Here is a 27,422-nt window from a genome sequence, read left to right as displayed (position 1 = left end):
GGTGGTCGCCAAAAAAAAAGCACCCTAATATACATTCCCTATAGTGTCTGAAAAAAAAACACCCTTCCATCAAAAATAATTTTAAACAGTTAATTGAAAAATTAAAGATTTTGATTAAATTAAATATAACGGCGTTTTGAGTTTTTCTCAAAAAATATGGCGTTTCCGTTTTAGCAAAAACTTACAACAAATATTAAAGTCTTCCTGTAGACTTTAGTTTTTTGTACATATTTTCAATTTTTCTAATTACCTTTTTTTATTTTTGCAGCAGTAGAAGGAGTTGTATGAAAACAAACAATCAATTTGAATTATATTATTCAACAAAAGAAATTTATTTCGGATATTTTCTTCAACAAATATAATAAATATTATCAACAAGGGAATAAATTTTGTGATCCATAAGGAAGTGTAAAATTAAAATTAAAAAAAAAAAAAAAAAAAAGAAAGAAAAAAAAATTAACATCTTTTTTTTATCTAAATAAATTAACAACATATTCTATACTGTGTGTATTTTAATTGAGCTGGAGAGTAATAAATACAGTTTCATATCTTTGATTCTTATTATTTTTTTCAAAAAGATTGATAATAATCATGTATATATAAGAAATTATTTATTTTTAATTATTATATTGTCGTGGAAGAATTTTTTTTTTTTTAGTCAGTGTTGATTTTTTTTATGTGTTTTTTGTTGTTGTTTTTGTTTTTTGTTGTTTAAACATTATTAACTGTAATTTTTGTAAAGAAATGGTTGGCCTAACTAACTATCTTAAACTTAACTACATGTTTAGAGAAAATATAATTTTTTTTTTGTGTTTATAGTTTTTTTTTATTTAATTTAAATTTTAATGCAATATATTTAGATATTATTTAAACAACGAGGAACCAAATATTTTGTTTTTTTTTTATTTTTATTTTTGCTTATTAATTAAATGAATGTTGTTAAATAAATTGACCTGCTGATGAACGAAAAAATATTTATATGGAACCAACAAAATTTGCGCTGAAAATAAAATATTTAACTGTATGCACTTTTTAAATGCTATTTTGCCTTTGAATGAAAAATGAATGAAAAATAATAAAAAAATTTAAAACTAAAAAAAAAAAATAATAAATAAATAAAAAGAAAATTGTTAGTTTCAGAATAGTCGAACAGAAAAAAAAAAATTATCACACATCGTTTTTCAGTTATTTTTTTTATTTTTCACTAATTTTTTTTTTCAAAATGAATAAACACTTACCACATCGAATAAATCATAATTTCCATTTGTTTTTTTTTTTTTTGTATTATTTATTTAAAATGATTTGTTTTTATTTGCTTAAAGGTATATAATAACGATGATATAACAATAAATTAAAATTATGAACAAATAAATAAAAACTGAAAAATGAAAATGAAAAATTAAAGGAAATGCGTATCCCATTCAATTGGGTGTTTTTAATTGAACATTTCCTTAAATTTTCTATATATATTGATGGCACATAATGTTTATAAGAAATAACATAAAGGTATATTGCATTTTCCGGTCCCACAGTACTTCCTTATAAAACCATAATAAGGTCCCAATTTTTTTTTTTTAATTTCTTTTATGAGCACATTAGTTTTTTTGTTTTTTTCATCTTCTAAAAAGTATATATTTTTTTTTGCGTTCCTATTTTTAAGTTTTTTTTATTTATTTTGTTTTCTTTTTTTTTCTAAATTTTTCTAAATAGTATAAAATTCGTTAAGATAATAAAAGTTTGGTTTTTTTATTCTTTTTTTTGTTTTTGTTTTATTATATTTTACTATTCGTTAATTATAGTTGAAATTATTTTGTTAAAAAAAAGTACTAGTTTCAAATATAGTTTGAAACACAAAAAGCCAATGAGTTTTAAAATTTGACTTTCAAAGTCCTTATATAGAAATCCTCCGATATTTTTATCTGTGTTTTTTTTTTAATTTTATTTTGTCGATTTATAAAATACTTTTTTCTTACATTGCCATTTTGTTTATTTTTTATTTATTTATCTATAGCGTCCATTAAAATCTACAAATATTATATAATTTAACCCTTAATTTTTTGTTTGTTTTATTTTTAGTTTAAGGGTTATGATAAAATTGAATGTTTTTAGTTTTCATTCACAAATTGTTGTTTTTATTTATTTTTTTTTCAAATTTGAAAGTAAAGAAGATTCTCTTTTTTTTTAATTTATTTTTTTGTTTAAATTATTTTAAAAATATTTATCTGCTGAGTATGTATTTATTCTGTTTGTATTGGTACTAACCAATACTAATGATTTACAAAGCCAAGATGAAGTTTCCAATTGATGCTATGTTAACATCTTAAAGAACATTATTCCCAATGCAATGTTTGCAAAAAGCACCAAAATCACCAACTGCTGACGTGAGAACCAATCCTGAAAAAAAAAAATAAACAAAAAATTAATGAAAATGTTAATTTTTACTAAAATAAAAAAAAAATTTAAATGGTAAATGATAAATGATAAAATAAATTACTCTTAAAGAGAATTTCGGGTGTATCTATCCTAAGTCATTTTTTACGCTGACATAAAAACTTCATTTGCCTTCTTCTCCACTAAAATGAAGAACGCAACCTAGACGCTATAACTTTTAAGTAACTCTTTACTATTTTATGATAAGTTTATGTCTTTTCATGTCAATAATTGGCTGATTTAGAAATTTTTTTGGATTTGAATATAAAATTTGAAAATAATGCACTGCTCCAGAATACCTTAACAGTGATGAAAAAAAGGTGGTACTGTAATTTGATAGTAGCTCTTTCCAAAAAAAAATATTTGGAATAAAAAAAAAGCAATGACATTATGCTCGTTGAACACTAAAAACAAATGATTTTTTATTTTATCATCATGAGAGGATTTGTTTGCACATTTGAAAAATGAAAAATAGCGCAAAATACATATAAACAAATACTATAAAATTTTTAACTTATTCTATTAATGGTGCAGTTCTCTTATGAAAGTAATGTATTTTAGTCTGAACATTAAAAAAAAAAAAACTTGAAAATCAAGGATTAAACGAGTTTTTTCGTTGGTCACCATGGTGTATGAGTAATATATTTTTCTAGAGAAAACTAAAAAAAGTCAAAATAAATTTTATATGGCTGTCTATAAATATAATTTATTTCTTTTTAATTATCAATGTCTAATCTTTTAAATGATGTCACATGATAAGGTGTGAAAATCACAGTAACAAACCAGAATACTTTATTTTCTACTGAGCTACACGACAAACAATTTTGGTTCTATAAAGCTTTACAGATGCAATTGTTGCTTCTGTAAAGCATTATAGAAGCAAAATTGTTAGTAGGGTAAAATAAAGTCAAATTTTTGTAAACTTAACTGACTTTTTTGGCTGAGAACTACTAGAAGAGTCCTTAGCATTTTGTAATTTACTCTTTAAATCTAATAATGGTTTATTTGATTTCATGCACTTTGGATCTTCTCCAAAATGTTGCAGACAGATTTTTTGGGTTTTATGAGAAATAAACACATTAGTCGTTATGAAGGTAAAATTGAGTCTCTTGACATTTTTACAATAAGGCAGAAAATATTATTTTTTATCTGCAAAAAAAAATTTCTGTGCATCCTTACAAAAAATAAGCAACACACTTATTTTGGAATCTCGGCCTTAAGTCACTTCAAATTCGCATGTTACCCCTCCCCACATTTCTTCCTCATTCCTTTCCTCAATTTTTCAAACCAATTTATTTATCGTTGATAGGAAAAAAAGTTGAAAGCAAAAAATTTTGCACCTCAACATTTGGAAAACTTTATTTCAATAATTTGATACCTACTCTTTATTTACTGAGAGGATAGTAGTAGAGTAACTAAAGCAAATTATTATAGAACCCGGCCGAACAGCTCTGATTTTGACGATTTTTTTTTTCAAACGTAGGTAATTAAAAATACTTTAAAGTCTATATTTTAAAAATTGCCGGTGTTGCCGTATTGTTTTTTTAAAATTCAAATTAAATTTTTTTTAACAAAACCATTTTTTTTGCTTTAAATTTCATAAAACAAATAATAGCAAAAAATTCTCTAGGTAATTTAAGGAAAATATATAAAAGGCAGTAAGGGACAATCTTCCATCGTTTAAGCGATAAATGTAATTTTCTAACATTCTGACCTCAAACACAAAAAAAATATTTTGAAAACAACGGCAAAACCTACAATATTTTAAAATACATTTTTAAAAAGCCAGAAGCTCATTCTTATCTCTTAAATTTAAATCCACTAAATTTAATCAAGACTTTTTGAAAAAATGGTCCTCAAACTCAGAATTAAAAAAAAAAAATGTTATTAGAAAAATTTAAAATGACTTTTTTCCAAACTTTTTCTAATAAAATATGAATTTATTTAAAAAAAATGTTTGGCCATAAATATTATCAGTTGAATTTCGAAGCAAAAAAGGTAAAATATATCACACTTTTGAAAAAAAAAAATGAAAAATTACTTCAATTTCAATGGTTTTTTTTTTATTAAAACTGAATTTTTGCATTGAAATAATTAATTTTCTCAAAGACTGTGGTAAATAGGAACTTTAAATTTTTGCTATTTAACTTTCAACAGTAAGGGTTATTAAATGAATAAAAAATAATTTTATGTTTAGATGTTGAACTTAAAAAAAAAAAATAAGTTACATTTTTTTTCAAAACTTCGAAAATGAAATACTTTTTGATTTTTTTCATAAACCGTAATACATATTGACATTTCCTTTTATAATTTGAAATCATAATAAATGCGGCCAACAAAATTTGAAAATAAATGCATTTTATATTACGACCAAGTTTAAAAAACGACATGTTAAAATTTGTTCAATAATTTTTTTTTTTTTTTCAAAAATCTGAGTTCAATTACCATTCTTTCAAAAGCCGTTCATTCAATGAACTTAATTTTAATTTTACATATATGACTAAGCTTCTAGCTTTTAAAAAATGTATATTTGAATATTGTAGGTGTTGCCGTTGTGTTCAAATATTTTTTTTTGTGTTTGAAGTCAATTAATAAGAAAATTGCATCTATCGCTTGAACTATGGAAGATTGTCCCTCACTCTCATATATTTTTTTTCCTTGAATTTCTTAGACAATCTTTTGGCATCAATTAATTTATGAAATTTAAGAAAAATTTTTGAACAAAATTTGTTTTTGTTCACAAAAATCTTCAATTAAATTTAAAAAATCAAAACGGCAACACCGGCAATCTTTAATCTATAGACTTTAAAGTATTTTTAATTACCGACGTTTGAAAAAAAAGATCATCAAAATCTAAGCTGTTCGGCCGGGTTCCCTAATATTGCCAATTTTTGAGCTTTAGTTACTCCACTAACAGCAATAATTAGCTATTTAGTTTTCTTAACTTTAACCCATTTGACATTTTTGTTACAAACCCAAAAAGATCCAACAAAAAAACATACGAAGCCTGTAAATTTCGTTTGTCTTTAATAACTTAATTTTCAAATATTATTTTAACGAAATACTACAAAATATTTCACAGAAATTGCGTTACAAGTATTTTATTGACAGTTTATTTTGATTGTTTGGTTTTCTTGAAAATATGTACCCATGCCTACAAAAGTAAGAAATTCAGAAAATATATTTTTTCTCTCTTAACTTCTTTTTGGACTTTTGGAAAGTGTGTAAAAGTGTACTTGCTCTATAGGGCAAGTATTGGTTTCGTGTCGAAAAAAAAAATTGAGGTTTTAATCAAAACCAACATTACGATGATGGAGAATTCCGAAAAAGTGGGTCCCGCAATTCCGTCTGTGCGTCCATCTGTACACATTTCCACAGCCTAAACGGGTGGATGATTCTTCTTCAAATTTGGTACAGATGATTTTTATGGAATTCTGAAAGTTGTTTTTTTTTTTGTTTTTTTTTTTTTATATCTCGTTTAGAACGTATACCTCCCATACAAAAAAATACGATATTACGAATTTCTCGAAAACGGCTCTAACGATTTTGATTAAACTTTGTATACGTAATATTTAAAGCAGTGGCAATAAAACTGCAATTTTATTTTTTCTCAAAAAAGTCAAATAACAAAAAAAAATTAAATTATTGATTTTTTTTTTTAAATACGTGTTTCATAATTATTCAAGGCGAGTACCTACATGTTATTAATTTTAAAATATACGTTCTTGACACATAAAGGGTTAAAATTTAAATTAAATAACAATAATTTATAAAGTTGCCTGTCGGGTAAAGTGTTTTAAAAACTTAGGACCAATTTATTCACACTCCATTATATTTAAACCCGCCATTAAAAAAAGGGAAATTTTAAAATTTGTATGCGATTTGACAGTTTTCAAATTTTTAATGGAGCCTTTAAATATAATGGAGAGTGAATAAATTGGGCCTTAGTGTAATTTGCTTCAGCTTAGCGTTTTTTTTTATGAAAACTCGTTATAATGAAATTTCGATACTATGTTATCGATTAAGTTGTAGAGACTGATATATTTTTTTTTTTTTTTTTTTTGAATATAATAAAGAAAATGATCACAATTACGATGTTCATTGCCTAAACTCCTACAAAATGGTACTGAGAGGATAGAGTGCTGCAAAGTTCCTGAAATTCGTTTATTTTTCAAAATGTTGAGGTGATTATTTTTTACTCTCACATTTTTTTAAAATCATTAAGAAGACACTAAAATATTACTGATCTTATGGCTTGCATATCACAGCAAGTGCAGACCCGATTCTTCAGAGTCTTTAAGAAGTCAATAAACTAAAATTGTGGGTACCTATGTAATGTACTTTAAACTCCTTCACATTTTTTGTATCTCATAGTAAAAAAAAAACTTTGGCTTATGAATTTGATTTTGCTCGGGGTCAATATGAATTTGAGAATATTGTTCTTAAGTTCTGTAGGAAAAACGTTAAAAACCTATTAATTATTATTATTAGTTGGGTAACATTCAGCTAAATGTGATATTAAGAAAAAAAAAAATGTTGCTATGTCTTAAAACAACCTTAATAAAACCGTTTGGGGGAACACACACAATGATAGAATAAATTGAATCAAATTTATTAAAAAAAAAAAAAAAAAAATGGAAAACTTACCTTAACTTGCGGACTGACCAAATACAAAAAGGGATTCGCTTTAAGCCTTTCATTCATTTCAATTTGCCTTCGGACAGCTTCCCGTCTAGCTGAACCTAATGCCGATACTTCTTCGCGGCTCATTGCCTCTGTGGCGCGTGGCAGTTCTTGAAAATCTGGCAATGATTTTTTCCTTTGCAATGTCACATTTATTGGGACGCTCTATATTAAAAAAATTATAAAAACAAATTTATAATATTTTGTTGGTGAAAAAAATAGGTCACTGTTTTTTAAGTGTTTTTATTTTTAATGAAAATATTATTTGCCTCAAAAAAAAAATGTTTAAATAAATTAATCCTAACATTAAAAAAAAAAAATTATAGAATATTAACCTCAACTGGCGGGTCTACAATCCAACTCTCAGATGCCCTTCTTGCTAAAAGAGCTGGTGAAAACATCAAGTCTTCTTCATCTTCCTCTGGATACCACTCCATAATTTTAAGTTTTTTTTTCAATTTTTTTTTTTTTTTTTAAGAGTAAAACTAAGAGAGAGAGAGATCTTTTTGAAGTGATCAAAGAAATATTTTAAAAAACTGCCGTTTTCATGTATATTAAATATTTTTTCACAAATTTCACATTAAGCACCCACGACGACGACGAGCTAAACATATTCACACACAAAACACAAAAATATTTATTTCCATTTTGTGTATATTTTTAATTCCAATCTAGCTGCTCAAGACACACGATTTTATTTTCAATTAAAAATTTCAAGTGTTTTTGGAAAATATGTATATTTTGAAAAATCTAAAAAAAACGTTTTAATTTTTTTTTTTTTGTAAATTAAAAGAGGAACAACAAAAAATTTGTGTAATGTTTTTATTTGGAATATTGCATAATTTATATAACTTGTCTTGGCGAGAGATAACGACAAAAATTATTAAAGTAACCCAACTTGAATATTTTATTCAGTTTTTGGTTTAAAATGTTTAAAAATAAATCACAAAAAAAAAAAAAAAAAAATTGTGTATTTAGGAACTTTTTTTTTTATTTTTGAAAAATACAAAATAAAAATAAAAAGAAAAGAAAATTTTCGAAAAATTGCAAAAACAACAACAAAAAAAAATAAAATAGAAAGTAGAAAATTTGCAATATTTTGATTGAGCGTATACCAGGCTGCGTCGTCGAATAAGACTGAAGAGCCAATTTGTCGAAACAGCTCATTTTAGAGAGGGTTATCTTAAGTTTTAGTATTTTTTGTTTTCGGTCTTTTTGTCTTCTGACCAAGAGTGGAGGAATTTTTTTTTTTTTTTTTGGTGACAACCGCATAGGTCCGGTCGGTTTTGTCTTGGTCTATACAAAAACACGCATAAAAATAGAGAAATAATACAGTTTTGTGAGAGTGAAGTGAGAGAACTCAAAAAAATACAATTTTGTATTCATTTGTATATTTCTTTGACACACAAACAATAAAAAATAAAATGTTTACGCTAGGCTATAAGCTATAACGACAAGATGGGTGAATGTAATTTACTTGGGTATTCTTATTGATACAACCCTCAAGAATTTATTTTTAGCCTGTCGTCGGAAAAGCTTTAGGATTCATCCATACGACACAATATTGAGATTAAAAGAGGAAAAAATAGAGAGAGAAAGAGAGAGGGAGATAATTTAAAAAAGATTTTGTATTGATTTTGATGATATTGATGAGTAAACAGATCTTGAGACTGTGACAAAATTGTCTTAATGGAAGAAATTAGCTTTTATCGTATTTATACGATCTTTCTATGAACTAAAGGGTTATAATGGTAATAGAAATATGAAAGGGGCATTAACTGTTTAGAAAGCTTAGATCAGATTGATTAATTTGTATGAAGGCCTCTTGGCCTTGGCTAAAAGAGTGTAGTATTTTTGTTTTTTTATGTGGACAAGGACATCTCTCCTTATGAATGTATGTAATTGAATTTGAATGAGCCATAAGGAGGATAATTAATTTTTCATACGGGATGGAAATACGTACCCATTGTTTACTTCCAGTCTTTGTTCTGTTCTGTTTTGTTTTTTTAATTTTATTTTAATTCACTCATTAAAAAATTAAATCAAAAGAAAAGTCTCGCTTCTAAACTAAAAAGCAAAATTTCAGGTAAATAACAAAATTCTTGTTTGAATTATTTTTTTTTTTTACCTTTGAATGAATGAGGATTTATGAATGGAAATAAGCCAAACAATTAACAAAAGACTAGGATTATTTAGTATAAAACTCAAAACTTATTATTGTTTAAAAGTCTTAACAATTTCGTTTTGCGTTCTTATTTATTGCAACTGAAAAAGTTGCATTAAAAGAAAAAAAAAATTGGATTAAAAAAAGAAACTGAAAATATTTGCATTGAAAATAAAAAAATATCTTGCATTAAAAAAATTATTGCAAATAAGAAATTTTCTGCATTGAAAAAAAAAATTCAATGTAAAAATGTGTGCATTACCTATATATTTTTTTTTAATATTCATCGAATTTCTTACAATTTTGATTTTTTTGGTTCAATATTTGCAATACAATTTCTTAAATGCAAAATATATTTATTTTCAGTATTTTTTTTTTATTGCAATTTTTTTTTTATTTGCAATAAATATTTTCCAGCTGCAATAATTTTTTTTTAAACAATTTTTTGATATGTGCAATAAATATTTTTTTTTTATTTCAAATGAATTTTTTTCTTTTATTTAATATTTTTACAACCCTGGCTATAACGTATACTATTTCTGTTGTAAATGAAGAGTTAGCAATTCATATTTACCCAAAAATTTGAGTTTTATGAAAGTTCATATTAAAATAGAGAAAAAAACAATCATAAGGTTTCAATTAACTTTTTTTTAATTTTTTTTATTTAAACTACCTATTAAAAAAACGAGCCTAACAATTTTAATTTTTTATTTTCTGTACAATAAATTTTGTTTTATAGTGGAGTAACTAAAGCTCAAAAATTGCCAATATTAGGGAACCCGGTCGAACAGCTTAGATTTTGATGATCTTTTTTTTCAAACGTCGGTAATTAAAAATACTTTAAAGTCTATAGATTAAAAATTGCCGGTGTTGCCGTTTTGATTTTTTAAATTTAATTGAAGATTTTTGTGAACAAAAACAAATTTTTTTCAAAAATTTTTCTTAAATTTCATAAATTAATTGATGCTTAAAGATTGTCTAGAAAATTCAAGGAAAAAAAATAAATGGGAGTGAGGGACAATCTTCCATAGTTCAAGCGATAGATGCAATTTTCTTATTAATTGACTTAAAACACAAAAAAAAATATTTGAACACAACGGCAACACCTACAATATTCAAATATACATTTTTTAAAAGCTAGAAGCTTAGTCATATATGTAAAATTAAAATTAAGTTAATTGAATGAACGGCTTTTGAAAGAATGGTAATTGAACTCAGATTTTTGAAAAAAAAAATTATTGAAAAAATTTTAACATGTCGTTTTTTAAACTTGGTCGTAATATAAAATGCATTTATTTTCAAATTTTGTTGGCCGCATTTATTATGATTTCAAATTATAAAAGGAAATGTCAATATGTATTACGGTTTATGAAAAAATTAAAAAGTATATCATTTTCGAAGAACTTTTTTTAATAAAAGTTTTGAAAAAAAATGTAACTTATTTTTTTTTTAAAGTTCAACATCTAAACATAAAATTATTTTTTATTCATTTAATAACCCTTACTGTTGAAAGTTAAATAGCAAAAATTTAAAGTTCCTATTTACCACAGTCTTTGAGAAAATTAATTATTTCAATGCAAAAATTCAGTTTTAATAAAAAAAAAACCATTGAAATTGAAGTAATTTTTCATTTTTTTTTTTTCAAAAGTGTGATATATTTTACCTTTTTTGCTTCGAATTTCAACTGATAATATTTATGGCCAAAAATTTTTTTTAAATAAATTCATGTTTTATTAGAAAAAGTTTGGAAAAAAGTCATTTTAAATTTTTCTAATAACATTTTTTTTTTTAATTCTGAGTTTGAGGACCATTTTTTCAAAAAGTCTTGATTAAATTTAGTGGATTTAAATTTAAGAGATAAGAATGAGCTTCTGGCTTTTTGAAAATGTATTTTAAAATATTGTAGGTGTTGCCGTTGTTTTCAAAATATTTTTTTTGAGGTCAGAATGTTAGAAAATTGCATTTATCGCTTAAACGATGGAAGATTGTCCCTTACTGCTTTTTATATATTTTCCTTAAATTACCTAGAGAATCTTTTGCTATCATTTGTTTTATGAAATTTAAGCAAAAAAAATGGTTTTGTTAAAAAAAAAATTAACTTTAATTTAAAAAAAAAAACAATACGGCAACACCGGCAATTTTTAATCTATAGACTTTAAAGTATTTTTAATTACCTACGTTTGAAAAAAAAATCGTCAAAATCAGAGCTGTTCGGCCGGATTCCCTAATAATTTGCTTTAGTTACTCTACTATTAATAACATAATTTTCATAGAGAAACGTTATTTTCATTCGTGTTTTTTTAGCTATATTCGGTATGTCATAAGTAAGTTCTGTTGCCTGGTTAATAGTAATTTTTTATGATGAAATGAATAATTTGAAAAAAAAAAACATTTTTTTGAAAAAAAAAAAAAAATCGGTGAAAAGGACAAAAGGACATTTCTAACAGATATTTTCGGAGCAAGGTCTCGAAAAAAGTTTTGAATTACAGATATGAGTTCACAATGAACAGGCCTAAACATTTAGGTAAAAAAATTACAAATTTTTTTTTTTGAAGATTTTCGGAAACAAAAATCCAGGTTCTTGCCTACAAAAAAGGCATTTTCAAAAATTTCCTATAAATCCTAAAGTGATATATCAAGAGAAGGGCTTCTTTAAGTTTTATTCATAACTGAAAACCAAAAGTTTCTTGCACGCCTGGTTGCTGAATTATTTGCAATGGAAATATTTTTTTTTTTTTTTTTTCTTACATTCGAAAGCACATATTTTCGGATCAAGGTCTCGGAACAAATTTTGGTATACAGATATGAGTTCACAATATTAAAACCTATCCATTAAGGTGAAAAAATAACAAATCTATTTTTTTAAGATTTTCGAAAAAAAAAATCAAGGTTAACCCCTTGCCTAAAAATAATGCATTTTCAAAAATGTTCCCCAAATCCATCGAATGATACATCTAAAGAAAGGTCTCTTTAGGCTCTATTCATAACTGAAAACCAAAAGTTTCTTGCAAGTCTGGTTGCTGAATTATGTGCAATCGAAATATTTTTTTTTTTTTTTCGACGTGATATCGTCTAATAAATCGATGAACCATAGGTGCATCCACAAAAAAGTGATGCCATTTTCTCCAGTTACGCCTAAGGGTTCTTAGCAGTGTGATAAAACAAACGCAAGTAAATAAATTGTAATAATAGCTCAGTTCGTTTATTTTGGAGAAAATGGCCAAAATTGTTATAAATGTCACTTTTTGAAGTAAGAAAGGGACATTTTTCTAAAACCTGATCTACTTGAACGAGTTATGCAATTGTTAATTTCGCTACTTTTTCGTTTGCCAAAATTATTTTTCATTTTCATTCAAATTAAACAATATTTTGAATTAAATATTTTTATACATACCTTAAGTTTCTTATTTCCACCGCTGGCGCCACCAGCTGCTTTACCACCACCTCCGCCACCGCCAATTGGTGTTGCCGGCTTCGGAGGTACATACAAACTTTCAGTTCGTTTTGGTTGCGAGGGTGAGGGAATGATATCTTGTCCTAAAGTACGTTGACGAAGTAAAACGTCTTCGAATGGTTGATTAGGCGTCGAAAATTGTGGCTCTTTTATTGGAGTGGAACGTCTTTGCATGCTCGGTGTCCCAGTTAGGGATAATCGCCCCGATCCCGTTGGCACTGTTCCATTGCCAGTGTTGCCAGTTGGTGTCGCTGATCGTGGACCAGGGGTAGCACCGCGAAATACTGAACCAGCTCTTGGTCTAGCAGTTTCGTTACCCATTGTCGTTGTTTCAGTTGGTGTCGATGTACCTGGAGCCGCATTGCTTGTTTGTCGATCGACAGACGCCTGTCGAGATCCATAGCCACCACTCATTCGACTTGCGGCCCTGGCATATCGGTCAACTGATGAATCGCGACTCGGAGGTCGTTTATAGTGATCGAAGTGGTCGATGGAGGATTGCTGATTGGTTTGGCCAAGCATTGGCGGTCTACTGCTGCCATTTCTTCTAATCATGGAACCGCTTCCGCCAGCTGCTTGCGTACTGTTTAAATTATCTTGCCGATACTGTTGTTGTTGTTGCATTTGCTGTTGTTGTTGCTGCTGTTGTTGCATATTTGATTGTTGTTGGGAGCTCATTTGTTGTTGTTGTTGGTGTTGCATTTCAAACTGTTGTTGCTGTTGTTTCTGCTGTTGCTGAGCTAGTTGAGACTGTTGTTGTTGCTGTTGGTTGTACAGTTGTTGCTGTTGCTGATGTTGTTGTTGCAGTTGTAGTTGCAACATTTGTTGCTGTTGCAAATTATTTATTTGTTCATTTGCGGCGAAATTTGCTGAGTTACTCAAATTACTACCAGGCGGCTGTTGTTGTTGGAATTGATATGCAGGATTCATTTGTGGATTGCTATGCGACTGATTGGGAAGGCCACCACCCACATGCATCGGATGAAGTCCGCCCGGTCCACGGTTGTGTTGCTGACTTACCAAGGCCGATAAATCGGTTTGCGGCGAAACGGGCATTTGTTGTGAATACATGGAACTGGGAATAGGACAGTCATCCGATTGCTGCTGCTGTGATGGCCGACGGCCATTTGTTGTGGACTGTTGTTGTTGTTGTTGTTTATTTTGCTGCTGTGATTGTTGTGGTTGTTGAAATGCTGACATAGGTTGTTTATTGGGAATTTGTTGCTGCGGCTGCTGCGAAGCGGTATTTGCCACACTTCGAGCTGCTTCATTTGCTTGATTTCCCATTAATTGAGGATTATTCGATGAGCCCGAAGGTCGATTTGGCTCAATCATATCGCTAGACATTAATTTATATCGTTCGCGGAATCGTAATTTCTCAAATCGTTCCAAAACAGTTGGCTTAAAATCTGGGGCGAATTCACGCGCCATTGCAACTGCTTGTTCGCAATCAATGCGTGCTTGTTCTGCAGCAATATCAGCATTTTGGGCTTTGGCTGATGCTGTGGCAGTTCTTGATATCGCAATATCGGATCGTTGTAGAGCCATTTTTAGCGCCCTCTGTGCCGAACTAACCGATGCGGTAATTCGCTCTCTGAATTTGCGCGATCTTGCCACAAATAAATGTTTCTTCTTTTGGCTGGTTATCAAGATGTTATTTTTGTATTTGCCTTCTTCGACAGTACCGTCGCGAAATGTTGTTACACCATAACCGTTTTTCTTGTTATTATACCATTCTCCCTCGTATCTGTAAGAATTTTAAGAAGTTTTAAAAATGAGGATCGAAATTTCAAATATTTGTTGCGAAAATTTACTTCAAACCATCAGTTCGTTCAGCAACACCATAACCGCTACGCTTGTCTTTACTCCATTCTCCCATGTAAGTTTCGACAACTGTTGGATCCAATTGTTCTTCTTCAATTGTGAAACTGGCATTTGATTCAGTATGAGCAGATCTAAAAGAAAATATTAAACATTTATCGACGGAACATTGAAAGATCTAATAAAAACTTAACTTTGCTGTTAAATTTGATTGTTCGGAACCAGTACTGAGCCAAGAAGCAGTTGACATTGTTGATCGAATGCTTCCTGAAGCTAAGGTACCACGTTTTTCGAGGTCCCCTGTACTTCTTTGTTTCCTTCTCAGACCCTATGAAATTAGTGTGAGGTCTTAGAGCTTTAATATATCTTAAAATTTATACCGAAAGAAATCCCTTTTTTGATTTTTCCGTCAGACTATTACGCCTTGCTGGAAGTTTATCAGACTTTGAAGTTAACACAAAACCACCACGAATTTCTTCAGATTTATTGTTTCCTTTGCCACCGGGGTCAGCATTTTCGTTGCTTCGTAGAGAGCTCATGGAAGCGTGAATATTTTTTGGTCGATAATGTGATGCCATGCCAAAGGGTGCCGATGTGCGTATGCCATAGCCATGACGTTTGCCTTCTTGCCATTGTCCTTGATATGTTCCTGGAATGTGTAAAAAAAAATTAGAATTGCGTGAGATTTTTTAATTTGTAATATGGTAATAAAAATAGTGCTAAGAATATAATGAATCAATGGTTTTAAGTGTACCTACTTAATACTTAAAATTATTGCTCTTAAGCAGAAATAAAAGGAAAGTATAGGTACGTTGTATAAATTAAAACAAACAGATAAGAAATATGAGTAGCTTATTTGTCAAGTGGGAAAAGTATGTGGGAACGATAACTTACTATGCAAATAGCAAACGAAAGGCAAAAGATTGATCCAAAGCATGTTTAAAATTATCAGAACTACAGAAAAATTTGAAATGTACACTAGGGTGTGTCACTTTTGTATGGCCGAAAAAAAGTAATCTAATTTTGCAATGTAATAGTTGTCAAAAGTTTTATTAGGGTCTAAGGTTTCATAATATGTAAAAAAAATTACAATATCTTTCGTCTTTGGCTTGCTCAAATCGGTTGAAGTTGTTAAGAAAAATACGATTTTATATGAAAAAATGATTTTTTTTTTCAATTGCTTATTTTTCGCAGCTATGTAAGTGTTCAATTCCAACAAATATAAGCTTAAAAGTGTTTTCTTGGAGTGAAAAATATTTAATATATTTATTTTTGTATCCAAACATATATTTCAAAAATCTCTAAAAATCCAAATTTCTTCGATTTCTTCCTATATTTTGAGCGAGCCAAAGATATTAATTTAAATGAAAATTGTAAACGCAGGATTTAATTTTGATAAGCAATGCAACTTTTAAAAGCTATTACATTTGAAAATTCCATACTTTAGCATTTTGACACACCCTAATGTACACATACTCTTGTCGAATTAATAACACCGCAAGTTTTTTCAAAAAAAAAAAAAAATTAAGACATGTGCGTTATTGACTGTTTCCCCCTATTTTGGATATGAGAAATCCATTGTCATCATTAGCTTTTTGATTTATCGGTACGAGTAACTAAAGCAAATTACAGATCCAATTTTGATGATTTCTATTCTTAAACTTCGGTTACCTCTATGGGTTAAAAATTGCCGGTAATGACGTTTTTTTTTTAAGCTAAAAAAAAATTTTAAACATTTTTTCCAACAAAAATTATTTCAAATTTTTTTTTAATTTCATAAAATAAATTATGTCAAAATATTATTTAGATTTTTTGCAGATAAAAATTATATAGGAGTGAAGGATTAAATCGTTTAGGCAATAGAAAATATTTTCTCACAAATCGACTTCAAATGTAAAAAATATTTACCAGTAATTTATTCCTATCTGTAAAATTGAAATCAAGTAATAAGAGGTGTTCTTGAAAAAAAAAGGGTCATCAAACTCAGAATTTTGTGAAAAAACTAATTATGTACAAAAAATTAACTTGTTTTTTTTTCAATATTTTTTTCAATAAAGTCAAGTTTTCTTCTTGTTAAATCAACTCAAAATAAATGTTCCCGACAATTTTTGAAAGATTAACTTACATAAATATTTTATTGAGAAAATATGATAACTTTTGGTCCTTGATCATAAATTTTTTTTATTTTTTCATTGAATACTAACAATAAATTAAAACTAAATCTAAGAAGCTAAATTTATAGCTTCTATGCAGTTTTGAAAAAGAAAATTCTATAAAAGCTTATTCGGTCCGCCATTTTGGAACCACCATTTTTAATAAATAAAAGCTGTAAGATTTTTCGTATTTCTAATATGCTTCAGTGTCCTAAATTTCAGGACTTTTCGTCAAGAAATGGCCGTGCAAATTATTTTTGACGCCACATTAACCACCAAATGCACCACTGTGCTCCGAGGAGAATGATAAAAAAAAAGTCAAAGACATCATGACCGACAGATTTTTAAATCTTCAGCGAGTTCATGACTGTCAACTTCATTTTTTTTACTTTTTATTTGTTAAAAATAATAATCTATAAACATGAAATAATCATTTTTATCAAAACTTCTATGGATCGAAAATCAAATAACACGTTGTTCATGGTTGCCATAATCAGAACTGGACCACATCAGTTTTCAAAAACAAAAAGAACAATCAAAATTTGTTAACCCGACCCAAAGTTCTGAGGTAACAAACATACAAAAAAAAAAAAAAAAAGAGTGTGTGTACACATGTACACGCGACTGAAGTTATACTTCTCATTCAGTATATGTAAATGAATTTCATTTGATATTTTTAATTTCTATTATGAAGTAATTAATCCACACTTAGTTTTTTTACATTTTTTTCAAGTGAACAGAACGTACGGTATATGGTTAACGAAAGTAAATAAAGTGAGCTGAGCTGATGGTTGAGCTGAGCTGATGGTTGAGCTGAGCTGTTGGGTGAGCTAAGGTAAAGTGAGCTGAGCTGAGCTGTGATGGGTGAGAGGATACATTGATTTTTATTTGGAAAGTATAATGAAATATGATATAAGATATTTTAAACTTTTATAAAACACAATAGCTTAAGATGGTTGGTTCTAGTTATTAATGGAATTATTTTAACACATGGATATTTTTATAAATAAAACAGATAATTTTTCGTGATCTTTTTTCTTGGTTTTTTTAATAGTAAATATATTTCTATTTTTTTAGTAAAATATTTCTTTTTTTATCATAAAAAAAAATTCCGGTACAATCCGGTTTTTCGACTTTTTTCAAAATTCCGAGAAAATTGCGTTTGAAAGTTGGGGTAAATTTTTTTTTCGAAAAATCCCCGAATCTTTGAACGCTCCTGGAAGCTAAACCGCTTGAGAGCAATTTTTGGGAGTGATGCTAAATGATAGCTTGTGTCATGGGCCTACGCTTTGCACATTATCAGATTTTTAAAAAATCGCCTTCCATGTTAAACCGCCACATCATGCCTATTTTATCAGAATCGTGCCTATTTTTTTTTTACTTTAAAGTTCTCCCGGTTTGAGAAAGCGTGGACCTACAGGGATGGGAGTTGTACCCAAATGTAGGTTAGAGTCCCCGCTACCTTTTGGCATCAAAAATTTTTTTTTCATTTTCTTCAAAATTCCGAGATATAGGCGTTCGAACGCTTTGATCTAGAGACAGGGGAGTGGTGCCATATCAAAGCTTATATTCTCAGCTACCCGATAGTGGTATAATCCGGTTTTTCGATTTTTTTTTTAAATTCCGAGAAAATCGCCTTTGAAAGTTGAAGTAAAATTTTTTTTCGAAAAATCCCCGAATCTTTGAACGCTCCTGGAAGCTAAACCTCTTGAGAGCAATTTTTGGGAGTGATGCTAAATGATAGCTTGTGTCATGGGCCTACGCTTTGCACATTATCAGATTTTTAAAAAATGTCCTTCCATATTAAACCGCCACATCATGCCTATTTTATCAGTATCGTGCCTATTTTTTTTTACTTTTAAGTTCTCCCGGTTTGAGAACGCGTGGACCTACAGGGATGAGAGTTGTACCCAAATGTAGGTTAGAGTCCCCTCTACATTTTGGCATCAAAAAATTTTTTTTTTCATTTTTTTCAAAATTCCGAGATATAGGCATTGGAAGTTGGGGGCTAGCTCAAATTTGAACTGAGCTGAAATGTGAGCTTTTTGCAACCCTGGCAACTTGCCACATTTAAATTACCACATGCAACTTGCCACATGCAGCTTGCCACATGCAACTTGCCACACGCAGCTTGCCACATACAACTTGCCACATGCAACTTGCCACATGCAACTTGCCACATACAACTTGCCACACGCAACTTGCCACATACAACTTGCCACATGCAACTTGCCACATGCAACTTGCCACATACAACTTGCCACATGCATTTTGCCACATGAAACATGTAACTTGCAACGTGTTGTGTGTTTTATGTTTGCCGTACTGCGGCGTACTGCATTTTTAAATACTAAAGTACTGCCTACTCTAAAGGTGAAACGACAGCCCTGCTACCCAGGGTGATCGCGTCATAATCCCTTTGACATTCTTGTCAAAAAGTAAATTTTCATACTCACCCTCCCATACGAAGTATAACTTCAAAAATACAGTTGAATTGAGAACCTCCTTGGATGTCAGTTAAAGATAAAATTAGTTAAGTATTCCTTCCTTGCATTGCATTTTGTAACGTTCACTTTAAGAATATCATCGCAACAAAGATTAAACTGTTATGACAATATTTGCTTAATTTGTGGGTTTATGCTGATTACACTACCGAATTCATATGTTTACTGCCAAATAAGATAACAGTGTGTCTACAAACAACATGCGCTCTTGAAGTGGGCATGTTTAGAAACCTTAGGGACTAAAAAGTTGGTAAAATTTTAGGAATTTTATTGCTTTGTTGAAAAATTATGAAAAATTGGTCAAGAAGATTCACTCATCGAACTACATAAATTTCCATTCCCAGAGCCTTCCCTTATGTCTCCTGAACCCGACTAATGGCAAAAAGATAAGAACATTCAAATTAGAAGCCTGAAAATGTTTTAAGGAAGAAGTGAACATTTTTCTAGAAAACCATAAAAATCCAAATTATGAGAAAATTGTCGAAAAAATATTTATCATATTGGAGAAATCGTGGAGAATTTGGAGAATTGTGTTAAAAATTAAAAATTATTGTGTCTGTTTTCCAAAGAAAGGGAAAAAAATGTATCAAAAATGTATCTGGTAAGAAATAATTATTGAAACTAAACTAAGTACCTAGTTGGTTGGGAGAAAGTCAGAAGTACCTAAGGAAAAAACTTTTAATTTATTGACAAATATCAAGGGAATGAACTTATTTTTCGTGCTACCAATGACAAACAAAAAGATCAAAAAAAAAAATTTTGTTATAAAAAAAAGAATAGTGAATTTTTTGCTTGCTTGTAGTACCTTCTTGTAAAAAGACATGGGGTTCTGTGCTACTACACGACACGACCGGACCGACCGATACAAAGAGTAAATAAAATAAGAAAAAATTACACAAAAGTTAATTTATAGCTTTTTTTTGCTTATATCACACACACTACCGCACCGCATAGTGTATTATTTTATGCTGCGAAAAACAGCAAAACTCTGAATTGCAATTAAACAAAAATGTGTCGCTGATATTTTTAGCTACAAAACAATTGCTCGATGGCTTGACGGATTATCGGTGCGATGTGGCATTCCAAATTTAAATACACGGGCTTCTCTTTTATAGTTCATCATCATCATCATCATCTTGTTGTATAGTATGCAAAAAAAAGTCTATAGTAGTAGCCTATTGTTGTAAGATTCATTTCAATACTCATTTATATACTTTTTGGTGTATCTATAGGATGAAAAGATACAACACCTAGGTAGGTAGTGAAAAAAAAAAAAAAAACTTTTCATTCAATGGCAAATTATAAGTATATTTTCAAAAAGCATTGTGACAAATCTACAAAACTATACTTTTTCTTCCACTTGTTAATGCTTGTAGAAGCAGCAGCAGAAGAAAAAAAAATTACCATCAAAACAACAACAACAAAATATATAAAACAAAATAAAATTAAAATAAAACATTTACACCCCCAAGTACAAATTAGTTCACTTTTAGAAAGCTTCTTCCTTTTTTTTTTTTGGTTTTTATAAGAGTATGGCACTATTCATAAATAAACGAATGACGTCATATTTTTTTTTTTGAAAATTTACCACTGGTCCCCATTCAAATACTGAACACGGGCCAAAAAGAAAGTGATTTTATATACACGAACAAAAAAAAAAAAATAAGTCAAAAACTTAAATAGTATAGGAAATGAAAACAAACATACTTATAAAACTAACGTATTCGAATTCTATATAGCAAAAAAGAGATTTATAATACTATACAACTCTCGTAGCTTATCTGGTTTTTTTTTTTTTTTTGAATAAATTATTATTATTATTGAAATTATGTATTTTTAATGTTGTTTTTTGTGCGGAAATGGTTTATTTTACACACAAACACTTTGCACTTACCACCATCGGCATAAGTTTCGCAACCATAACCATCCTGGAATCCAACATTCCATGTTCCTTCATATTTGGCTGTGGAAATTGTGCTTTGTCGCACGCCATAGCGACCCTTGTGTCCATCTTTTGACCATTCACCACGATATATTAGGCGACCTCGTTGCTCGACTCCTAGGCCGTGACGTCTTCCATTTTGCCATTGGCCTTCGTAATGAGATCCACTGTTTCACAAAAAAAAAAAAACAAACAAACAAGAAATGAAGAATTAATATTAAAATTTATTAAGAGGAACAAAATTCAAATTGAACATGAGTTGAGAGTTGATATTCAATGGACTGTGCAATAGGAAAATATTTTTGGATAACCGTTTTGTACCTTGTAAACTTTTTTTACCTTGTAAACTAACATTACAAAAAAAAAATTTTTTTGTTTCTTTAGTATTATAGAGATATTCAAGTCATGCAAGAGTGAAGCTCCTGACTTCAGTTACTATCCCTTATAAAAGGTTTGAGATAGTCATCGGAAAAAACCCCATATCTTAAAAACTGTCCATTTTTTTACTTTCTAACCATATCAACTTGATCAGAAGTTCAAAGTATCTTTATTTTAAATATCTATTGGAAATTTAAGATTTTGTGGAGAAAAAAAAAATAAAAACAAAAAAAAAATCGAAAGTTAAAAAAATTCAATTTTTTTTTGAAAAACTTTTTTTTTTATTTTTTTTTTTACATTTTACACTTCAATACCTATGATGTCTGTAAATTTTGAATAAAATTGACTTATGCTTTGATGAAATATATGAACTTAAAAAACATGTCAATTTTTGAAAAATGGCAACGCCATATTTCCGTTCTCCGCATTTTTTGAGAAAAACGCAGTTTTGTGAGAATCAATAAGTCTATTACGTATACCAAATTTAATCAAAATCGTTAGAGCCGTTTTCGAGGAAGTTGCAATACCTCGAAAACGTTATATGGGAGATATGCGTTAAAAAGGAGATATGAAAAAAATAAAAAAAACAGTCCTAGGGAATAACCAAAAAAGCATCTGTACCAAGTTTTAAGTAAATCCATTAATCCGTTTAGGCCCTAGCTCGATGTACAGATGGACGCACAGACGCACAGACGCACGGACGCACAGACGCACAGACCGACGCGACGGACGGCATGACGAAAACCACTTTTTTGATCTTCTCCATCATCGTAATGTTGGTTTTGATTAAAACCTCAAATTTTTTTTTCTACACGAAACCAATACTTGCCCTATAGAGCAAGTAAAAATACATTATTAATTGTAAATTAAAAAACTTTGCATTTTATTGCAACTGAAATATATTTGCATTGAAAATAAAATCTTTATTGTTAAATTAAAATATTTTGCATAAAAAAATGTTGTGGCAAATACAAAATTTTCTGCTTTGAAAAAAAAACATTAGTGTAAAACGTGTGCATTAAATATTGTTTTTAATATTTGTCGAATTTCTTAAAATTTTGGCTATTTGAATATACATTAGCTATATCAACTATAATATTGAACCTTATGTACATATATAAAAATGGTCAAAATTGTAAGAAATTTGACGAATATTAAATTTTTTTTTTTATATTTGCAATAAAATTTTTTTTGTATGCAAATTTGTTTGCGTTGCAATAAATATTTTTTTTTTAATGCAAGTTTTTTTCAGTTGCAATAAATATTTTTTTTTTTTATTTCAAATGATTTTTTTACAACTGCGGTCGTATGTCCTATTCTTTTTATTAATTCGCGGTGAAAAACGGTAGTGATGGGAAAAAAAAAGCGAAAAAATCGCTTCAAGAACAACAAATTCCTTAAATTCGATTGTTTAAAGAAAATAACCAGTAAGTACCTCCCGAACTTCGAGTTTTCTAAATTTTCAGATAGCAACGAAATCGTCTAGCATTGAATTCTTTAATTACAATGATAAAAATTCAGATCCTAATTTTCATGACTTTTTCATGTAGGTACTATTTTGTTTCTTTTTGCTTGCAAAAAAGTTTTCTGTGCCATTTATTTTAACGATACGCATATATTTCCTTAAAGCGCACGTGGATCTTTCAAATGAATAAATGACTTTAAGTGTTAACTCGAGAAAAAAAAATTGACAGCTGAACTCATTGATACGTTTCTTCCAATATGTGTGTTCACCTCATTAGAGAAAACAATCGAAACCATTTCATCGGACTTTGTCCATTTTTTTACCTACTATTCATTTTTTTATTCGTGGTGTTTCAGTGACAAATCTGCATGTATTTATTTACACTCTGAGATGTTTGGATTTCCCATTGCAATGTTTAAAAATGATCAATCATATTATATATCAACTAACGTTAACTTGTTAGTAACATTTTATCAGCAATTGGAATTTATTATAATATTGAAACTTAAATGGTCACTGTGGTGTATACGTAACCTTTTTTTGTATTAAAAAAAAATATTTATTAATGGGTCAAAATCATAAAGTTGGGAATCTACAAGATCTGAATCATCATTACACAATCAACTTTGATTTATAATGAAGCTTTCAAATGAGTTAGTTAGTACAAAATAGTTTATTTCAAATTTATACTCAAAATAGTAGTAAAAAAGATTTGTTTTAAGAAGTAAGTTAATGGCATTGATTACACTGAAATAAATTTGTAGCTAGTTTTAAATATCTGTTTTTTTTTTCAAATATTGTATTGTATTGTTGTTTTTTTTTTTTTTCATAATATTTATGAAAAAACCTTCAAATAGGAAAGGTCTTAAAAATTTTTTCTGCATCCATTTTTTTGGTTTAATTAGCACAGATACCAAAATAGTGTTAATCCAAGTTTGCAGTTTCGAAAGACATGTGGTACATATTACGTGCATGAAAAACACCAGAATTTTTGGACATTTTTCAGTTTTTGAACTTTTTTACCTCTCAAATGGGAAAAGTCTTCAGACATCAGTATAAGACTAGAAAATTTAGAATAATTTATGTGCAACTGAAGCTTTCAAGGTCAAAAGCACATGAAATATAGCACTTCCAAGGTTGGAGATTGAATTGCAAACACATACATTACATTTATTCGAAGTTTAATCACAATCAACAACAAATAATCACAAAGTAATAACCCTAAAATTGTATATGGGACATAGGTATACATGTATCAAGCGAGATAAAAAAAAAAAACAACAAAATTATATAAAAATAATCTGTACCAAATTTGGAGAAAATATGTTTAAGCTGTGAAAAGTTTAAAAATGACACACAGACATCATTATGAAAGCCACATTTTTTACTTTTCCATTATACATAGTCTATATACATAGTCTGTTTTGAATAGACCCTCGTAAAAATATTACCAAACTTTCTTATATCAAATTTAATCTATTTTTGACAAAAAAATAAAACCGTAAAGTATGTGAAGAATTTAGGAAAGACATTTCACCATTTAAGTGTTTTTTTTTCACCCTCATCTTTATCGCGAAAAATAAGTTTCACGGGTATTTTCCTATTTTACAAACTTTGTTACCTATCGCGAGTCATTTTTAAGAAAATAGTTTTTTTTTTTTCGAAAATACATAGGTAATATCATGAATAAATAATCTTTTCCGGAGATATTGTTTCTTATTTCAATGCAGAAATTTGCATATCCTCGGTCTCGTAGGAAAACTTCGTAACTCCCCCTTTTTTTCGAAAATGACTTTTGAATGCCATTTTTTAGAAAATATATGTCAGCAGAGCAACCCAGAAAATTTCAAGTCATTCCAAAAACTCTAAATAAACTTAAATTCAAATTTTGCACAGCACTTTTCTCCCAACTACTCTGTTGTTTCTTTACTCTTTCGTCTCTCCTGTAAAATTTTGATTTTGGGAGTTACAAGGTTTTCTTATGAGACCGACGATATGTATTAGTTGTGGGAGAAAAGTTTAAAGTTTATTAGAAAGAAGAAATGAAGTGGCCCAAGTTGTTGTAGTTCGACAATTTACACTTTTTTGAAACACAAAATCTTAAAGAAGTACAAAAGCACCGATTACACTAATCGATCCAAAAATGCTTAAATCGAGTAGAAGAAAAATTTCAAAATCCATGTCTTTTTATTTAAATGAATTTCCTAAGCTATTTATTTAATTGAAAATCTTGACTTGATTTTGAAGTTATGTCAAAAATATTAAAAATTACCAATACGCAGTGTGAACGCATTTTTGTCGGAAATGTGTTAGGGGATTTAGTGATTTTAATTAATGTTTTATGAAAACTTATAAAGTCGGTAATAAAAAAACCGTAGGTAAATTTAATAGAGTTGTTCTTTATTTTCCCTAAAATTTCAGTGTATTCAATAGGGTTCGGGTCAAAATTCTGCCGCGGTCAAAATTCTTTTGTCAAAATACTGCTTTCAAAATTCTGCTTTACAAAATTCTGCTTTCAAAATTCTGCTTTTCAAAATTCTGTTTTTCAAAACTCTGATTTTCATAATTCTGTTTTTCAAAATTCTGCACAAAATTAAAAAAGGGTTTGGAAAATGTTAAAAAGCGCGCACTTTTTTAATTTTTTTGCAAAATTCTGTAAAATCATCTTCTGAAAAATTATCTGCTTATTTGATTACTTGCCTAAATAATAATTTTTCATTCTTTGAATGCATATTAATTTTTGTTTTATAAATGAATAAATTTGAAAATATTAAGAAAAGGTTTTTAATACCAAACATTTCCGAAAATAATTTAATTTTTTTTAATTTGTCAAATAAGGATGAATATTCAAAAATTTTAATAAGAAAAGGAATATCTTGTATCAAACAACATCGGTTCCAATAAGTTATAGATTTTAATTGAAAGAAAGTCAGTCTATGCATTTTAAAAAATATTTGCGACACTTAAACAAAAAAATTTAGGAGAGTATCAATGTTGAATTACATTGATGAGGTGTATTTTTCTTTAGTCAGCGCATATGCTATAAAAAAAAAACGGAATTGGCAGAATTTTTTCGTTCAAGTATAATATGTATAATGGCAGAATTTTGAAAAGCAGAATTTTAAAAAGCAGAATTTTGAAAAGCAGAATAGAAAAAAAGCAGAATTTTGAAAAGCAGAATTTTGAAGCCAGAATTTTGACCCGATCCCTATTCAATAGCCTACTATTCCAGTACTCTAAGCCTCATATCGGGAGATGTTTACAATTCAATTCAATTCTATTTAATAATAATAGATATACCAATTATATTTCTTCAAAATTTAAAAATTTCAATTAGAAAATAAAAATTGTTTTTGCATTTATTTGATTTCAAACGTCGATAAAGGCGAGGCGCCATTCTTAAAATCCATTAAATCTTTTATGACTTTTTCGATGCTTTTTTTGTTTGTGTATATGTTTAATGCCGAAAGGAAAGAAAAATTATTTCAAATTTTATTATATTGAATTCAATCAAATTCCTAACAATAAAAAAGAATCAGCATCAGCTTTAACGTTTTTGTATATAATGTATTTGATGACTGGACGATATAGGTTTTTGTATTTCAATTAAATTTCTATATAGACATAGGAACGACCAATTCATTGAATATTATGTACATCTGGCTAAAAATAAAAATCCAAACTTCTAAATAACAATTTTTCATGAAATACAAATAAACTTATCGACTATCAATTTTCTGGATTCATTTATCGACAAAAAAAAAACTAAATTTTCATTGATTTAGGTATACTAATACACTAAAAGTATGTGTACCTAAAATCTTTAAGAACTATAATGCTTACATGTATATTATTATCGTAGCAATTCATTATATCGGCTAAAGTTTTAAAAATTTCATAAACAAATTTATTGAAATAACAACAGGAGGTAAAATGCATTCACGCGGAATAAAATTAAAGATTAAAGCTAATAAATTTTCAAAACATACAAAATTTCAAGAGCTCTCTCCAAATTCGTATATTATAGAAATTTCTTTAAAGGTTTTTATTTTCTTTTTGTTCTTTCTTCATCGATTTGAAAAAATATATTAAATTATTGTTGGGGAGATATAAAATAATCAAGATTGTTTTCGATGATTCGACGATATACTACTCATAATTTTACTTCTTGAAATGCAGTCGTGCGAGCCTTTGCTCTGTGTCACACTTGAATCGCGTTCAATTTGAAGGCCTCGAAGCATTTTTATTCTAATCTCATACGTGCCATCAGGGACTTTTAGAAATTCCATTCAGTTTTCATAGAAAAAGGAGACAAAAAAAAAAAAACTTTTTCAATGAGAAAATGCAAATAGCTTTTTTATATAAGAAAATAAATTCTAAGACGATGTCATTTGACAGAAAATAAAAAAAAAAAAAAAACTGGGTAAT

At 28.6% G+C, this 27,422-nt stretch overlaps 1 protein-coding gene across 5 annotated transcripts in view; it reads right to left on the bottom strand.

Moving 5' to 3' along the window:
• Positions 1 to 561: 561 nt before the first annotated feature.
• Positions 562 to 27,422, bottom strand: part of LOC129913924 (junctophilin-1) — a 37,545-nt gene continuing 10,684 nt past the window's right edge. For all 5 annotated transcript variants that reach the window (XM_055992914.1, XM_055992917.1, XM_055992915.1 and 2 more), the window contains exons 3-9: positions 21,104 to 21,318; positions 14,933 to 15,201; positions 14,747 to 14,880; positions 14,546 to 14,686; positions 12,672 to 14,478; positions 7,078 to 7,278; positions 562 to 2,394 (exon numbers count right to left, since the gene is read on the bottom strand). In XM_055992914.1, the coding sequence (XP_055848889.1) occupies positions 2,308 to 2,394; positions 7,078 to 7,278; positions 12,672 to 14,478; positions 14,546 to 14,686; positions 14,747 to 14,880; positions 14,933 to 15,201; positions 21,104 to 21,318 (2,854 nt within the window). In that variant the 3' untranslated portion in view covers positions 562 to 2,307. The remainder of the gene's footprint in view (positions 2,395 to 7,077; positions 7,279 to 12,671; positions 14,479 to 14,545; positions 14,687 to 14,746; positions 14,881 to 14,932; positions 15,202 to 21,103; positions 21,319 to 27,422) is intronic.

This window comes from Episyrphus balteatus, chromosome 3 (genome assembly GCF_945859705.1).
Source record: "Episyrphus balteatus chromosome 3, idEpiBalt1.1, whole genome shotgun sequence".
NCBI classification, from domain to species: domain Eukaryota; kingdom Metazoa; phylum Arthropoda; class Insecta; order Diptera; family Syrphidae; genus Episyrphus; species Episyrphus balteatus.
Note: the sequence above shows the minus strand (reverse complement) of the source record. Positions and strands in the feature narration are given on the sequence as shown.